Here is a 17,603-nt window from a genome sequence, read left to right on the forward strand (position 1 = left end):
CCGGAGAGTGTCGGGATCCTTCCTCCTCCTCCTCCTCCTCCTCCTCCCTCACCCACTGTGGGTTCACAGCCCGTCAAGCGACCAGGTGTCAGCCAGAAGTGGGACGCGTCCCCTTTCAGAATAAACGACCCCTGAACGGTTTGGCTTTCAAGTCCGGGGCGCAGATTTTGCGTCACTTTTAATCCATTTGCGTCTTTTGCGTTGATTTTTTTTTTTTTTTTTAATCCAATCGTGACGGTTGGAAGGATCGCGGTGCAGTGACGTCACTGGCGTTCTCATGCTGTCTGAGGGCCTGGGGTAGATAGACAGGGCCCCCTCCCAGTGGGAGGGGCCACAGCGGATGCGTTTAGGCGCAAAAAGACATCCTACTCCCGGAAAGGCAAAATCAAAATTTAATCCTTTTCTGATTTGATGTTTTTGACACAAAAGTTCCCACCTTTAAGCTCCGCCCCTTTGTCCAGATCCGACTTCCACCTTTGAAGTTTAACGAACGCCAGAAAAAATCTGGACAGATCTGAAACTTTTTTTTTTTTTTTTTTGTTTCAAATACTGTTATAATCCCCGAAAGGAACGTAAGAAATCTTGTTTCTTCCTCTACTATAATTAGTCACAGCTACTTCCTGTCATATGACCAACACGCCCACAAGGCTACAAGTCGTTTCCGCACAATCCTGATAAGACGCTAAAATGTTCTCAAATGAAAATTCATATTTTAGGGTAAACAAATGTTGTTGCATTTGTCATTTTGTCCAGTTTCTTGCAATCTGAGTTTCAAAAGTTATATTATCTTTTATTTCTATTATATATAATTTTTCTGTAAAACGTTCATCAAAATGATGCAACAAGAAATAAAATCTGGATTTGAATCAAAGACAAAATGAATCACACGCTCCAGTCCTGGTGGTGACTACACGGGCTTTTTATTTTGAAAGCTGCAACAGGAAGTCCTGTTCTGTATCGTTCCTGACTTGATGGTGCAGATTATTTAATCCCATGGGTTTAAAGAGAAAGCTATGAAAGAAAAGCAACTAATGCCTCTTGAAAAAACTATTAAAGGAGGACAAATAAAAGGATCTGTTCTTTAACGTCTGACTGACGGAGCAATCGGTGTCAAAAAACGTGCGTTCAACCACATAACCCTCCAAAAACAAACAAACTAATCCATTCATCAGATTAGAACTCATCGGTTTTTCGATGGTTTAATTTATATTTCATTTGCAGCAGATGTTGGTCTTCATGTTTCCGTCAGATAAATCAGACCAGAGTAATCTGAGTACTTCGGGGGCGTGGTGGCGCTGTCAAGCCCGGTTAGGCGTGCAGTCGCCCCCCCACCGCTGACCCGTGGGCCTGTGGGTGGGGTGGGGGGTGGGGCACAATGGAGGCTTTGTTGCTGGAGAATCCGTCTGAGGAGAAATCCTGCCGCCGGGCGCCGGGAGGCCCCGCCTTTTGTTTCAGAGTCCTGCTGAAGGCGGCGATTGGCGCCGGCCCTTTAAGACAACTTACAGTGTGGGGTCACCTGGTCCGACAGGAAGGGGTCGAGTAGTCCGCCGGGTCGAAAGGTGAGAGGTCACGACGGGAGGGATGTGTGATTTATCCCGTGTGATGCAACCGGATCGATCGATTCAACGATCATAACGGATATCAGTGTTTTCACTGCAGCGGCTCAGCTGATCCTGATCCACACCGTGATCCAGGTCCAGATCCTGATTCAGTTCCTGATCCAGACCCAGATCCTGGTTCCAGAGGAATCTTATCCCATTCCTCACAGCAGTTAGCAGCTAACTCAAAAAAGAGGAAATTGACTTGCAAGTTTACCACAGTCTTAGAACATTTGACTTTCATCTTCTTTGAGTTAGCTGCTAACTGCTACTAGCTGCTAATTGCTACTAGCTGCTAACTGCTACTAGCTGCTAGCTGCTACATTGGAACCTCTTTATCTTCCAGTCAGAGAATGAGATCAACTGTTATATAACAGTAAAATAAATATTGATTCATAGCGTTCGTCCATTCGTTGACAAAGTGATGCTACACGCTAAGGCTTCTGGGTAAACGTCAGGCGTTTGTTTGCAGAATGCTGGCACGCCACTTAAACCCATGCCGTGTAGCGTTGTTGCCCCGCCTTCATCCTGTGGACAGATCGTTTTTCCTCTGATGTCTTATCTTTCTTTTACGTTTGCGGCGTCGAGCCTGACCCTGACCTTTGACCCTTGACCCCATACCAGTATGCCTGGCCGGTCATCCAGTCAAAACACATTCCTGCCAACTGGGCGCTGTTTTCACTTTCTTTTCTCAGCATAGAATAAAAACAACAGCAGAGAAACGTCCTCCAAACAATCGGACCTGAAACGTGTTTTTGTTTCTGCATCCAGATCAGAAATAAATCAGGAATCAGACGCAGCACCAATAAAACTCCAGCATGACAAAACAAACTGCATGAGGAAACAGTTAGGAGAGGTCAGGAGTCCAAACCTGCCAGCAGCGTCAAAACGCAGCAGCATATCCATCTATTATTCATCCTCAGGTTTACCCACAATTCAATCTGATTCCCAGAGTCCCAAATCTGGAGTTGGAGCTGAGTTCAGGTGTTTGGATGGAAATCTGGAGCGTCTGGATTCCACTGCAGACCTCAAATGGTAGGTTTCAGGGAGTTCCAGGACATTCCAGGATGTTCCAGGACATTCAAGGACATTCCAGGCTCAAGTTCAAGAGGTTGGTGATGTTTTATCGTCACACCTGTACGTTTAGGATTAGTCTGATCTCTTTGGTTCAGATCTGAGTGACGTTTACACGTGTGAAGAAAACGTAATAACTTTAGGGTTAGTGTCGGGGTTAGGCTTAGAGGTTAGGCTTAGGGTCAGGTTTAGGGTGAGGATTAGGGTTTAGAGTTAGGAGTTAGGATTAGGGACACGAATAGGTTTAAGTGTTAATCTTAGGAAATAGGGTTAGGAATTAGAGTTAGGATTAGGGTACTGGGTTAGGTCAGGGATAGTGTTTAGGGGTTCGGATAGGGTTAGGTTTTAGGTTTAGGGGTTAGGGTTAAGATTAGTGTTGGGGTTAGAGCTAGGATAGAATTAAGGGCTAGGTTTTAGGCTTAGGGATTAGGTTTAGGTTAGGATTAGGGTTCGGGTTAGGTTTAGGGTAAGGATTTAGATGTTAGGGTTGGGGTTAGGGGTTATGGTTTCAGGTTAGGATAGGTTTAGTAATAAATTATTACGTCATTGGCCTATTACATTTCAAAAATGGTCAAATTTATTACATTATGGGCTGTTGTTACGTTTTTGACTTTCAGATTCAGTGTCTTTTGTGTAAACGTCCACCAGCGTCCGTTTTGGTTTGAACGCTACTGGAAAAAACTTGTTGTTTGTGATCCAAACTGCGTCAGACCCGATCAGCTGATCCTCACCTGAACACCTTTAGTCTGACAGACAAACGACGGCGTCCTGCAGGTGAACGCCATCCGATGGTGGGGACTGGATGATGAGTTCAGGGGCCTCTCAGCCTGGAGGACTTAGCAGCGCTGCTGCTGCAGCATCTGCATCTTTAGCCAGATGGCAGAGGGAAACGGGGACGGGGGGGTAAACCGCGGTGGGGAGGGGGGTGTTGTTTTTTTTAGGAAAGCCATAAAATATTAAAAATATCATATTCTCAACATTACTGTCGACGCTGGTAATTATTTGTCGAGGAGGGAAGCAACATGCTTTGCCCCGTAGGCCAGAGTTGCTGTTTGTTTTGTCAGCAGACAATTACATGGTGGCTGCTGCCGGCGACAGATTAAACTCCATTCACACCCGTTTCCTCCGCCGCCGCTTCCAGAGACGGATTAGAGCGTGTCGGGTTGGTTTCCCAGGATCGGTGTGAGTTCTTTTCCTTTTATTCCATTTATTCACCCTCTACATCAAGGAACGGTCATGTGACACGATAGCGTCGATGCATCCACAAGGGGGCAAGAAAGGGTCACGTGTTCCAATGTTAGCAAAAAAAAAAAATAGAGTCAGTAGAGGAAGTCGAGCGAAACGGATAAATGTCCGATGATGGCGAGGTCTTTAAATGCATCGTGACAGGTGGGCGGAGTTTTGGGCATTTTTTTTTCTTGTGTTTTTTTAATATTCTTAAATGTAATCAATCCCAGAAATGAGATGTTCCTAAAAACTTGCTAACGCTTTTAGCTTAGCAGCTAACTAGCAAGCTAACTAGAAGCATACCCAACTTCCTGTTAGCATGAGCTAGCACATGCTAGGAGACCTTAGCAGCAGAAACCCAGTGGTATTTTGGATATGAGCAGCCCATCCATCCATCATTCATTCATTTATCATACATCCATCTATCATCCATTCATCCATCATCCATCCATCATCATCTATCATCCATCCATCCATCCATCCATCCATCCATGCATGCATGCATGGATATGTGGAATATTTCTGTCTGAGTTAATTCAGGTATTCAAGCGCCTCATTATTAATATACCCACCGGGGTATGTGTGTATGTGTGTGTGTGTGTGTGTGTGTGTGTGTGTGTGTGTGTGTGTGTGTGTGTGTGTGTGTGTGTGTGTGTGTGTGTATGTGTGTGAATCTGAGTGAGAGATCTGTCAACTGTGAATGATTTATGAGTATTCAAATGAGATCGCTGAAGGACAGTGAAGAGCAAAAGAGTATACACACACACATGTACACACACACACACACACACACACACACACACACACACACACACACACACACACACACACACACGTACACACACACACGTACACACACACGCGCACACACACACACACACACACACACACACACACACACACACATTCTCCGTTTCTCACACACAGTAAACATTAGTCGTGTTCCTCAGCCAGTAAAAGATGTCATCATCTAAATGAGGTGTTTACATTACAGGAGCCCAACTGGACCCGAGCTGCATTCAAATGGGGACCCTGGGGGCCATTGACGGCCCCAGGAGCCCCCGGCTGACTATCCTAGGAGCCCCCAGCAGAGTCAGATCATAGTTTAGTTGACTCATAAATCAGGGGTTAGGTTCAGGTTCAGGTTTAGGTACGGGTTCAGGTTTAGGTTCAGGTTCAGGTTTAGGTTCAGGTTCAGGTTCAGGTTGGGGTCAGGTTCAGGTTCGGTTTCAGGTTTAGATTCGGGTTCAGGTTCAGGTTCGGGTTCAGGTTCAGGTTTAGGTTGAGGTTGAGGTTGAGGTTGAGGTTTAGGTTTAGGTTCAGGTTTAGGTACGGGTTCAGGTTTAGGTTCAGGTTCAGGTTTAGGTTCAGGTTCAGGTTCAGGTTCAGGTTGGGGTCAGGTTCAGGTTCGGTTTCAGGTTTAGATTCGGGTTCAGGTTCGGGTTCAGGTTCAGGTTTACGTTCAGGTTCGGGTTCAGGTTCAGGTTTAGGTTCGGGTTCAGGTTTAGGTTCAGGTTCAGGTTGGGTTCAGGTTCAGGTTGGGTTTCAGGTTTAGGTTCAGGTTCGGGTTCGGGTTCGGGTTCGGGTTTCAGGTTTAGGTTCAGGTTCGGGTTCAGGTTTAGGTTCAGGTTCAGGTTCAGGTTCGGGTTCAGGTTTAGGTTTAGGTTCAGGTTTAGGTTCAGCTAGTGGGGTTAGCCTCTCTGGGTCGTTAACGTCTTTAGCATGCATGAGGAAACAAAGCCTTAGCGGTAGCGTCAAATTTCAGCCACATTTACATCTTGTTAAACCTCCTGTCTGGGTTTCAGCATCAAACATGCCTCCATTCACGCCCTCCTGCATGTCATCGAGGGAATAAAACCCCCCAGGTGTGACATCAGGCGGTGGGATGTGAGAGCAGGACAATACGGTGCTTTCAGGATGTTATTTAAAAAGCCCATTCCGTGCTTCCTGGTGTAATGACACTGTTTTTGTGCAGCACACCCACACTTCATTTCTTTCCCAGCGTCTCTGTAATGAAGCCTTTGAAGAGGCAGAATCACGGCTGTGTGCGCCAGAGCGTCTGATTCTGATCAAATCTGATGGGAAAATCACCGATAATGACTGAAAAATCACCCTGAAAAAAAAATGTGATTAGTCGACTAAAGGGATCAAAAGTAAACAGAACGCCAAACCTCCACCTGATGGATCCAGTAGGAAGCAGCTCTGATTTAACCATCATTAGCTGTTAGCTTCATGTGTTTAAGGTACATGCTAACTAAAAACAAAGACCATTAAGATGACAGTTCATTAAACCTTTGATGAAATATTTGCATAAAGAGCTAACAGCTGAGCTAAATAAGGGAAAGACATAAAAATAAAAACTTCAGGTTCATTTTCTTTACTTTTTCTCTTTCCTTAATTTGTCTTTAGCATCAAACTTAGCAACAATGAGGTTAGCACCTGGAACTATTATTATTATTACCATTATTATTATTATTATTATTACAATTATTATTATTATTAACGTTACAGTAAACACATGAAATATATGTGCTTAGGCCAATCTTAACTAGTCAACAAATTGTAACTACCTGACTAATCAAGGCTTGTTGACTAATCGTAACTACTTGACTAAATGTAACTAGTTGACTAATCCTGACCATTTGACTAATCGTAACTATGACTAATTGTAACTAGTTGACTAATCGTAACTAGTAGACTAATCGCGGCAGCTCTACTCAGGAGCCAGTTTGTATCCGGTTAGTTTAAGTCTGACCGCGTTGGAATTTGTTGCGGCCCACTGACAGGATGCAGCAGTGGATTGTGGGTATTGATCGGGGGGGATCATACAGATCGGTACATCTTCTCTCCAATTATGGAGGAAACAAATTGAGCGATTCCTGGAGTCCATTAAGGAACAAGCAGAAAACGTCGGCCGTCAATACGCCGCGCGTTTCCACGACGGCTCAGGATTAATCGCCGCTCAACTTACAGGCCTCGGTTATTCCCTCCAGAGGAGGATCGACGAAAAGTTATTAACGATCAGGTTTTATAGGAGACCTGATTGGGTTTTAATGCAGGAGCCGGGACTGATTAAATACAGAGTGTGATAAAAATATAGCATCAATGAATAATTTATTATCTTAATATTTACTCCATGAGCTGCTCCACCACTCCAACGCCACCGCCATCGTTTGAATCCATCAAACTTAATCGCCCTCATCGAACATGACGGACATTAGTTACGAGCCAATCAGAAGCCTGGATCTCTGACCCCGGGTGAGATCTGCACACCGACTCGGACCGGGACCAAGAATATGAACCGTGATGGGAGGGGGGCGTGTCGAGCGCCACACGGCGAGACGTAGCGCAGGTAGATTGATGATTGATTGGTTGAGGGCGTCTGGCTGACGGAGAATCAGTGGCAGCCGTCATCTTGATGAATTACAGCTCGGAGAAAAACACACTGCTCTCTGATTACTGCCAGCAGGTGTGTGTGTGTGTGTGTGTGTGTGTGTGTGTGTGTGTGTGTGTGTGTGTGTGTGTGTGTGTGTGTGTGTGTGTGTGTGTGTGTGTGTGTGTGTGTGTGTGTGTGTGTTACACGCGTGTCCGGCTCACATCGGTGTGTTTACGCCACCTTCAGGATCCGATCGCTCCGCGGGGACTACTTCTAGTGGATGTGGGTTGTTTACATGCTAATCCACCTCCTGCACCTTCACACACTCATCAGCCTCGTTTAGTATTCTGCAGACATCCCATAATACGCGGCCCAAGGATCCTCCGGCGCTGTTGTCCCAGAGACGGCGATTCGTTTCTATTAAACCAGACGTGTGACGACTGCGCTCGCTTTATCCGCCTGCAGCGCCACCTGTCTATTGATTCGCTCCACGGGAGCTGGTGGGCGGAGCCAGGGGTGTGGCTCTTTGGGGTGAACTTTGACCTTTTGTCGACACAACCTAAACGTGACGTTGATTACTTCATATCGCCTGAATTATGAAAATCGCTAATTCCGGTAGCTGTAGCATCAACTGATTCATTTGTCAAGCTTACAGGACCCTCCTTCAGGCTCCGCCCTCTCAGCCAAATATGGTCACACATGGTCAAATATCCTGAAAAAGAGCATCATGAAGTCCACTTAAATAACTGCAGGAAGGATGATGCGTTCACACGTAATCCGCCCTTTGAGCTGCTCCGAAAAAATTAATCAAAGGAAAACCGGAGAGAAACCACAGGAGGATTTTATGGTTTGTTAAAAAATAATTAAAATTATCTCTGCGCCTCCGAGCCTGACATCAAACAGCATTTTTTTTTCCACACGCGTGTAGAAGTTGTATGTAATAATAAAACTTACAAAACGATGCTAAAACCGCTGACGGTTCATGAATGATTTTATGAATTTTGTTAGATTTGAATCAAATGTTCTTGTTTCCAGGTGGTTTTTGTTTTTACTAGTCCTGTGTTAAACAATTCATCACGTGACAAATTTCACATTTCAAATCAAATCAAATAAAAATCTGCAGTCTATATTCAAACTGAAGAAATGCCCCAAATTCCAATCGGATACTCTGAGGCGAGGGCTCCCCCTGGTGGTCGAAGCGTTCACGTCTCGTTCATGTCGGAGTCGAGAGACAAAATCTATTCAAAGTAAATGTAGAATAAACATAGTGGCCAAAAGTATGCGGACACACCGTGAAGAACCTTCAGGGAGTAGTGGTCAGTTTGTCCCCAGCAGGGGGCAGTGTGGCCCCACAGCGTCTTTTCTCTCCACCGACTATTTGGGATTCTAGAACTTCTTTTCCACAATCATGTTTTCCTTGGAATAATCTCAGAATAAGATAATTTTGACAGAGAAGAAATATTAGCAAGTGAGCACATTTTTTGTTTTTAGAAGTAGAGGATTTTTTTAGAAGTAAAAATAATTTTTCTGTTTGGAAAATTAGACATTTTTTTAAACTAACAATTTTGGTTTGAATAAATGTTGAAAAGTGAAGACAAGTTTCAGAAAGAGTGAAAATAAATTGGAAAAATTTGATTTTTTTTTTTCAGACAACGAAGGTATTCTTAAAGGGTGTACATTTTTTGGGTATTTTAATTCGATAGCAAATTATATTTTCTTCTTTGGAAAGTTTTGCAAAGAAATAACTGTTTAAGAGACTGAGGACTCTTGCAAAAAAAAACCACTTTATAAAACCATAATTTTTGGCATCTTATAAAAGCATTTAGGAGCATTTTTGGTAAGTATTTTAAGCAGAGATTAATTTGTTCTTACATTTGACATTTTGTTTGAAATAATCAGGACTTTGTATAAACTAGAGACATTTTTGCAGAAGAGAAACATTCAGCAAAATAAGAAACTGGGTGTAAATATTTGGAAAAGCTGAAGAAATTTTTAGTAGTAAGTAAAGATGCTCAGGAATGATTTAAGAGAGGAGGGAGAGGCGTCCAAACTAAAGTCTATTATTCAGCAAATCAACTAAACTTTTTTTTTTCCTGAACACACAACTGTTTGTGAGCATCTTCTGCAGAATGGAACGCTCCCCACTTCCCTTGCTGGGCTGCATGGGGTCAAACTCTTCCCTGAGGGGGGAGCGTTCTCACGCTGCAGAGGAAACCAACATCACATGGATGCAGAAAAACACGTTTCTGAACCCGGAGGTTAAAATGGATAGATGGGCGTTTGGACCAATCACAGCCCGGCGTTCAAACCGGAGCGTTCACTCACCCGCTTCCACCACACATCACCCTCTCTCCCTGGGTGTCCCAGTGGCTCCTCCCCTAACGACAGGTCACATGGTTCTTCCTCCTCTGGTGACACAAAGGTCAAAGGTCAAAGTTAACAGCTGACTGTTTATTTACCGTTCATGAAGAAACAGACAAGGAGTTCTGGTCCGACCCGGGGGGAGATAAGGGTCTGTGTGTGTGTGTGTGTGTGTGTGTGTGTGTGTGTGTGTGTGTGTGTGTGTGTGTGTGTGTGTGTGTGTGTGTAGGGGTCAAGCTCCTTCCTTCATACTTTCTTGGGAAACACTAGTGGATGGGAATCTCCTCACACGGTCCTCCACACCCACACACACACACACACACACACACACACTCACACACACACAAATTAGATTTTACAACTATTTCCTAGTATTCCTCCATATTATAATGTTTGTATCATCGTGTGATAAGCTAAGCTAATGCTGCTGTTGTTGTCGCTACCAGGTGCTGTTTGTGAGTGTCGACTATCAGAAAACACCAGGATGTTACAGAATATTAATTAATCTGTTAATGATTGTTTTGATTGTTTACTCAAAAAAATGTGAAAAAACACACACATGCAGCCTTAAACCTATTTTGTCAGACAAAAACAGGAAATAAGAGAAACTTCTGTTTCAAAATTGACCCCAAATATTAATAATTAATAATAATAAATTAATAATATTAAATTCTACCATCAATGATTAACAGAAAATAAATTAATTCATATGCGATTAGTCACATTTACATTAAAACAATTAAATGAGTACATTATTTACCAAATAAAGTGCGTCATCACGAATGGGTTAGCGTAGCTTAGCTTAGTTTGTCCAAACACAGCCAGGAAAAACCGACAGTTCAGCAGACAGACAACAAACAAACAGTCAACAACAAGGCATTAAACACAAGAGTAAACAACACTTACCACTGTGTGGGACACGTCCAACAACCTTTGTTCCTCCCCGGTTTGTAATCCTTTCAAGTCTAGAAGAAAAAAAAATTTATTTCTCTTTTTTTATCCATAAATATTTTTTTAAAAAAGTGTGTGAATCTTTTTCTACTTTAAAATCTAAAGAACATTTTCTTTTTTTTCCGCTTCCTGTCTGCGTCACGCCCTCTGCCGGTGGGGACAGGAAGGAGGTGGCACGCGCCAATCGACATCCGTCTCCTCCTCCCTCCAGGTCTCCTGTAGTTGCGGTTACTGTCCAGCAGGCGGCGTGAGCTCCACACCCCGGACCCAAGTCCGACCCCGCCCAAATCCCGCCCCCTCTCCCTCCAGCTACTCTTCCGCCTCCTTCACAATAAAAGCACGTCAGATTTTTCAGATTTCTGACGTTTTCTGTCAAATTTATAACATACGAACTAAATATATTTACCAATTATTGTTTTAACTCCCGTCAGGATTCCTTCCACACACAAACAGCTACACATTAGCGCAAAGACGAATATAAAACGTATAAAACGTTGTTTGTCTCCCTATAAACACCACAGCGGATGCTAACAGACAGCTAGCCGACTAGCCACACAGTAACGTGTTAAAAACATTCAGTTCCATTATTTATTATTCACGCTTTCCTTTAAAGTCTAATTTTGAGAAGTTTTCGATATAATATTTCATATCCTCCATTTCTGCAGGATTTCTACTGAAGTTCCATTATTACCTGCGTAGATTAGCCACCACCGAAGAAGAATGAACGTCGGCTCACGTCCGCCCTCTGCAGGACGGCGGAGTTACTTCCTGCCTCACTTGACGTGTTTACGTCACATCCTGTCACTACATGATAAACAGACGTGATATACATTAAACTGTTATTTAAAAAGAGAGCACATCCAATAAAAATGTCCACGATGTATTTTAATCAAGTCTGAAAAGTTTAATTTGTGCAAATAAGGGGGAAAAAACTGAAATAGAAATACATGTCTTAGATATATTTTAATGTACATTTCTCTTTAATTCTAATAAATAATCCATTCCCTCCATCACCCCACGCTTCCATTAAGAAAATAAGTTTAACATCAAGAGCCCTGGATGTCTAAAATTACCCTGATTTATCGTTTTCTACACCAACAGTGGGCATCATTCGTTCTCGCAAGTCTGTTGAGTCATCACATCTTCTGTCCATCACATCCAGGCACAACATGACTCAGCAGAAAATCCACATGATTTTAAATCACACGTCTGAGTTTTAATGTGGAGTAAAGGCAGCGTCATCATCAGATCTCCTCCTCTTCTGATGACGATGATGATGAAGGCCATCAGTCGTGGGCTTTCTCTGCCTTGTGGCTCCACACTGGGGCCCGTTTCTCGATGAAGGCCCGGATCCCCTCCTGCCCGTCTCTCAGCGCCAGGTTGTCAACCATGACCTGGGAGGCGGTGGCGTATGCTGCGTCCCGACCCTGAGCCATCTGTCTGTGGAGGAAATGAAGGACGAGACGACAGGAGCGAAGAGATTAACGATTAGTTATGTTCATGAGCGCCTGGAATAAATATTACTTCCCCTTAAATAAACAAACACAAACAAACTGTGTGAAATCCGGCGCTACCTCTGGAAGGTTGCCTTCCCCAGGGCGACGACGGGCCGGCTGGCCCGACACACCCGCTGGGCGATGGCGAGCGTCTCCTCCTCCAGTCGCTCCTCCGGCACCACCTTACTGACCAGACCGTGGAGCAAAGCATCATGGGCAGAGATGGGAGTTCCTGTGAACAGCATCTCCATGGCAACCTGGAACAGTCCAATAAGACTATCTAAACTTGTTCCTTCATCTGAATTAACGAACTGTTCAATATTAAAAGGGTAAAATGTGACTTCATGAATTTGTTATTATTATTGTTTGTCATTTATAAATAAAGTTTTCTAAAATCTTGATTTCCTGTTTTTAAGTCTATAAATAAATAAAATAAAACAGAACTCCGGACTACGACCTTCTTCGGCACGGCTCTGCCGAGGGCCACCGCCGGCGTTGAGCAGAACAAACCCACGTTGACCCCCGGAGTGGCGAAGGTGGATTTATCCGTCGCTACAGCAACATCGCAGCTGGCAACCAGCTGGCAGCCGGCCGCCGTGGCAACGCCGTTCACCATGGCGATCACAGGGACGGGAATGTCTTGGATCAGAGTCATTACCTGAGAGACAGTGAGAGAACGGGGTGTCAGGTTTCAGCGTAGTTCCTCCCATTAATCAAAAAATAAACAAATTGTTTATTTATGGGGGGGTAAACACTGGGGGGTGAATACCCACCTCAGAACAGGTGTGGAACACCTTGGTGTGATAGTCCCTCCCCTGAGTCGACGTCAGCTCCTTCAGGTCGTGTCCGGAGGAAAACACCGGGCCTTTGGCTGACACACACACACACACACACACACACACACACACACACACACACACACACACACACACACACACACACACACACACACACACACACACACACACACACACACACACACACACACACACACACACACACACACACACACACACACACAAACGGTCAGCATCAGATTGCATCATCACACCCTGGCTGTTCCAACAAACCCCCACCTGATATGATGATGACTCTGAGGTGGTCGCTGTCCACGTCGGCCATGATGTTCTCCCTGAGGGACTCCAACATGGACAGGGACAGAGCGTTCCTCTTCCTGGGATTGTTCAGCACGATCCTCCTGGAGCAGGAAGTGCAAACCAGGAAGTGTCAACAGGAAGTGTCAACAGGAAGTGTCAACAGGAAGTGTCAACAGGAAGTGTCGCCAATTGATGATTCCACACCGTTTTTAATGAATCGCTTTTCCTCTCGGCCCCCGTAGATAATTCCAGTAACCAAAATAAACCAGTAAAATATAAACTTTAATGTTTTATCAGACAAAAACAGCCACAGAATGTGAGCCGGGTTTGTATTTAAACTTAAACTCGAATCCTAAAGTTCTGTTAGCACCAAACATCCGGACTCAATTCCTCCATAAATGTTGTGCAACTACCTGAGATAACAGTTCCGAGGTGACGGACATATTTAGTGACTGCACCTGATTCCCTGGTTCTGGTGAGTCACCGTCAGCGGTTCCGGTTCGGTCTGGGAGGAGAACCGAACCCCCGTTAGCCGACCTGCAGTCCGGCAGAGCCGGAACACACCGGCGGCTCCGCGCAGAGAGCCGAGCGCCATGTTTACCCCGTGGACTCACCTTCCAGCGATCACTTCCGGATACGTCAGAGTCATGTGGTGCCGCTAGAACCAATCAGAACCCAAAAGCGACACACGGAGCGGTAGCTCTACTGTTTTTGAATATTTTGCTGTAAAATTGACAAAATTAAAACATCGTGATGTGAAAGTTCAATATTTTCAAACTAATTATTTTATTATTATTATTACTTAATTCATCATTTACCATCAAACACGTGCTGCATCACGTGTGTCACAAGGTCTCTGAACTTCGGTGAACTGAGTGTGAATGTTTCAGTTTCAAATTTATCAAAACATATTTTTACTTTTGTTTTCCGGTCAAAATATTCCTTCTTCCTTTTCTGAGCCATCCTAGATAGTTTTCTAGATGTTTTTCTAAAATGTTCATTTATTCATTTGTTGAAACACGTAGTCACATGACGTGAGTGCATTTATTGTCAAACTTGATTGACACCATAAAGTGAAATAAACTAATACAGTACAGCGATCGACTTCCACTAGCTACAACTTCTTGTCTTTTAAATGTGATTTTAATGAAGAAACAACATTTAAAATGTTTTCTCTCTTGATTTGTGGTGAATTTAAGATTAAATCTGCTCTTAAACAACTAATCCTTAAAACACGAGCTATATAACTCCAGCTATGTAAACATGGGGTGACATTAACACTAGAATCTAGATAAGGCAGGAAACAGAAGAAGTCCCATCAGAGCAGGGGCCAGGCCGATACCCACAATCCTCCTCCCCGCCAGGAGGAGCAGGGCGACCATCAGGAGGCAGGCCTCATGTCAGGTGACGGCGTTGAGGGTCTGGCCGCCGTCGCCCGGGGTGAAGAACTGGACTTTGGGGGCGACGAGCCCGGAGTTGTTTCGGCGCAGGTTGGCGCCCTTACGGATGGAGTTGTTCCGCCGCGTGGAGTTCCTCTTCCTCAGCGAGTTCTGGTGCGACAGCTCGCTCTTCTGGAGCGTCTGGATCAGGATGGACGGCTTCTCGTCCAGCTCTCTGGCGCTGCAGCGCGGCGTCGCCACCTGCAGGAGCGGAGGAGCGACGGCGGTCACGTAAATGTCAGAGGTGAACCTCAGGTTGAAGGTCTCAACTATGACGCTCCTCACCTTCACCGTGTTCCCAAACTTGGAGTAGTCCACCGAGTACACGCCCTCCTCCTCCGTTACTATGGGAACGAAGCGATGCCCCCACTGGATCTCCTCGGAGACGTAGGAGGTCCGGGCCTGCGTGGTGATCCCGGTCGTCTCCACGACCCCCTCCAGGATGACGATGACCTCCAGGTCGCTGCACTGCAGCTCCATGGCCGACAGGTCGTACAGGGGGCTGGACACACACACACACACACACACACGTGTCAGTCACTCCTCGCTGTTCTACCCAGAATCCTTTGGGTTCTACCTGCTCTTGTCGATGATGTGGCAGATGATGAGGGGGGCGAGGAGGAAGAGGCTGTTGCTGGCCACGGCGCTCTCCGTCTGGACGTCGATCTGGTGGATGGGGATCACCTCCCCCTCGGGCGTGGTCGTCTTCCTCACCACCTGGACAGGAACCAGCGTGAGAAACGGTCCTCCCAGACCCGGACCGGGACCCAGAACCAGAACCAGACCCAGACCTGCAGGCGGACCGCGGCCCCGATGATCATGCTCTTCCTCAGGTCACCGATGCGGATCATGAAGCACAGGTTGTTGTTCCTGATGGCGATGACGGCGTGGCGGCTGAAGATCAGCGTCTCGGCGCGCCGGTTGGACTGAGCCGTCTTCATGAAGATACAACCTGAGAAGGAGACCAGCTGCTGGGTCAGGACCAGAACCGACTGTTTGATCAATAATCAATAGAACGATAGAAATACGGAAAGGGTGAAGCCTTTGAAGATGGTCGAACTGGGAACCGATCTAGAACCGGTCTGGAACAGTCTGGTACATGTCTGGAACCAGTTTGGTACCGGTCTGGTACTGGTCTAGAACCAATCTGGTACCGGTCTAGTAGTGGTCTGGAACTAGTCTAGTACCAGTCTGGAACTGGTCTGGAATCAATATGGAACTACTCAGGTACTAGTTTGGAACCATTCTGGTACCGGTCTGGTAACGGTCCAGAACTGGTCTAGAATCGGTTTGGTATTGGTTCAGAACCAGTCCAGAACCGGTCTAGAACCGATCTTGAACCGGTCCTGAGTCTCACCCAGCATGACGGCGTTGATGATGAGGCCCACGATGTTCTGCATGATGAGGACGGTGATCGCCGTGGGACACTGTTCTGTTATCATCCGGCCCCCAAAGCCGATGGTCACCTGGACCTCGATGGAGAACAGGAAGGCTGAGGTGAACGACCTGGAGATAAAGATAAAGAACTTTAAAGACAAGTTCTAAGAAGAACTTAAAACAGAACTTTGAAAATATTTAATCTGATTATTTGTTGTTTGTGTCTAAAAGATTTAAAAGAGTCAAAACCGATTCCTCCTGAAATGGAATAAATATAAAGAAGGAAGGAAGGAAGGAAGGAAGGAAGGAAGGAAGGAAGGAAGGAAGGAAGGAAGGAAGGAAGGAAGACGTTTAGCTCCAGTAGGGGGCGCTGATCTCCTCTAATTTTCATTTCCCCTGAAGTTCTGAGAGACAAACTTTCCAGACTTCCTGGCCCTTCATCTTCTTCTCTCTCCTCCTCCTCGTACCCCACTTTAAAAATGGAGGACAAGAAAAAGAAGGGGAGGAGGAGGAGGAGGAGGAGGAGGGATGAAGATGCATGAAAAGTGAGCTCTGAACTCTCCCCGTCGGTCGGGTTCCTCTTACTTGACGTGCGTCACGCAGTGCGTCCCGTTCTGCCGCTCCGGGTCCAGGTCTCCGTGGGCGAAGGCCACCAGCCACCAGCTCATGGCGAACAGCAGCCAGCTGCTGACGAACGTGGTGGTGAAGATGACCAGCGTGAAGCGCCACTTCAGGTCCACCAGCGTGGTGAACACGTCCTGCAGGAAGCGGCCCTGCTCGCGGATGTTCTTGTGCGCCAAGTTGCAGGAGCCGTTCTTGGCGATGAAGCGCGCCTTGTTCACGCGGTCCCTGAAGACCGGCTTGCGGGGTAACCGGGAGGCGAGCCCCGGCAGGCCGAACTCCTCCGGGATGATGCTTTTTCTGGCCAGCATCTTCTGCCGCTGAGGGTCGGAGCGGCTGTGCGGCGCGTCTTTACGCACGGCTGGAGGGAAATACGCACGAACAGCGCGCCGCCTCCGCGCAGCTCCTCTGAGGGATGGGACGGTCTCCGGTCTCCTGGTGACGTAGACCAGCATCCAGAGTCCAGACCCGGTCCGACCGGGGCGCTGCTGCCTTCAGGGACCGTCGGAAAACACACTGACGTCAAAGGAACGTTTAAATATCGCCTTCAATCAAACAGATTGAGTTAATTAAACGATTAAACTCCTTAAAAATAATTATTCTAAACTCTTTCAGACTCTTTATCCTCAGAAATCTCGATTCAGATGGATGTTATGATCTAAAACCAGTGAAAACATTTTAGTGACTTACAGTGTATCTGATGTCTTTTAAATTGATAAACGTTCAAATGAACCCACAATCTTTCACATATATTATTTAAAGTACAGTTGTGGTGACGAAGGTGTGGAATACAAACATGATTTAGAGTTTGCTGCTCTTCCTTTTGGGTGACCAGATTAATAACAATCTTTAAGATCGATAATCAGAATACAAATGATTTAAAAATTGAACATAATTTGTTCAGTCGATATTATCGGCTTTAAAAACATAAATTTCTGATTTATGATATAAATATCAAATAAATTACTTAAACTTTAGTCTGTTTT

The 17,603-nt window shown here is 45.5% G+C and overlaps 2 protein-coding genes across 2 annotated transcripts; both read right to left on the reverse strand.

The window, feature by feature from the left end:
• Positions 1 to 11,476: 11,476 nt before the first annotated feature.
• echdc3 (enoyl CoA hydratase domain containing 3) lies at positions 11,477 to 13,821 on the reverse strand. The gene is made up of 6 exons (XM_068307156.1): positions 13,639 to 13,821; positions 13,160 to 13,281; positions 12,857 to 12,954; positions 12,541 to 12,741; positions 12,162 to 12,340; positions 11,477 to 12,027 (listed from the first exon to the last, which is right to left on the reverse strand). Exons 1-6 carry the CDS (start codon positions 13,773 to 13,775, stop codon positions 11,874 to 11,876), a joined length of 891 nt encoding a protein of 296 aa, XP_068163257.1. The 5' UTR covers positions 13,776 to 13,821; the 3' UTR covers positions 11,477 to 11,873.
• Positions 13,822 to 14,020: 199 nt separating this feature from the next.
• Positions 14,021 to 17,569, reverse strand: kcnj8 (potassium inwardly rectifying channel subfamily J member 8). The gene is made up of 6 exons (XM_068306502.1): positions 16,582 to 17,569; positions 15,977 to 16,125; positions 15,411 to 15,571; positions 15,197 to 15,336; positions 14,905 to 15,121; positions 14,021 to 14,820 (listed from the first exon to the last, which is right to left on the reverse strand). Exons 1-6 carry the CDS (start codon positions 17,070 to 17,072, stop codon positions 14,581 to 14,583), a joined length of 1,398 nt encoding a protein of 465 aa, XP_068162603.1. The 5' UTR covers positions 17,073 to 17,569; the 3' UTR covers positions 14,021 to 14,580.
• Positions 17,570 to 17,603: the final 34 nt, after the last annotated feature.

The sequence above is a fragment of the Antennarius striatus genome, chromosome 22 (genome assembly GCF_040054535.1).
Source record: "Antennarius striatus isolate MH-2024 chromosome 22, ASM4005453v1, whole genome shotgun sequence".
Lineage (NCBI taxonomy): Eukaryota > Metazoa > Chordata > Actinopteri > Lophiiformes > Antennariidae > Antennarius > Antennarius striatus.

Coding starts and splice junctions, on each gene's coding strand:
- echdc3 (XM_068307156.1), bottom strand. CDS start 13,775: ATGGCGCTCGGCTCTCTGCGCGGAGCCGCCGGTGTGTTCCGGCTCTGC. Junction 13,282..13,638: donor CACCAGAACCAGGGAATCAG/GTGCAGTCACTA, acceptor TTCCTGCTCCAG/GAGGATCGTGCTGAACAATC. Junction 12,955..13,159: donor CAGAGTCATCATCATATCAG/GTGGGGGTTTGT, acceptor TGTGTGTGTCAG/CCAAAGGCCCGGTGTTTTCC.
- kcnj8 (XM_068306502.1), bottom strand. CDS start 17,072: ATGCTGGTCTACGTCACCAGGAGACCGGAGACCGTCCCATCCCTCAGA. Junction 15,572..15,976: donor CATCAACGCCGTCATGCTGG/GTGAGACTCAGG, acceptor TCTCCTTCTCAG/GTTGTATCTTCATGAAGACG. Junction 14,821..14,904: donor AGTTTGGGAACACGGTGAAG/GTGAGGAGCGTC, acceptor CCGCTCCTGCAG/GTGGCGACGCCGCGCTGCAG.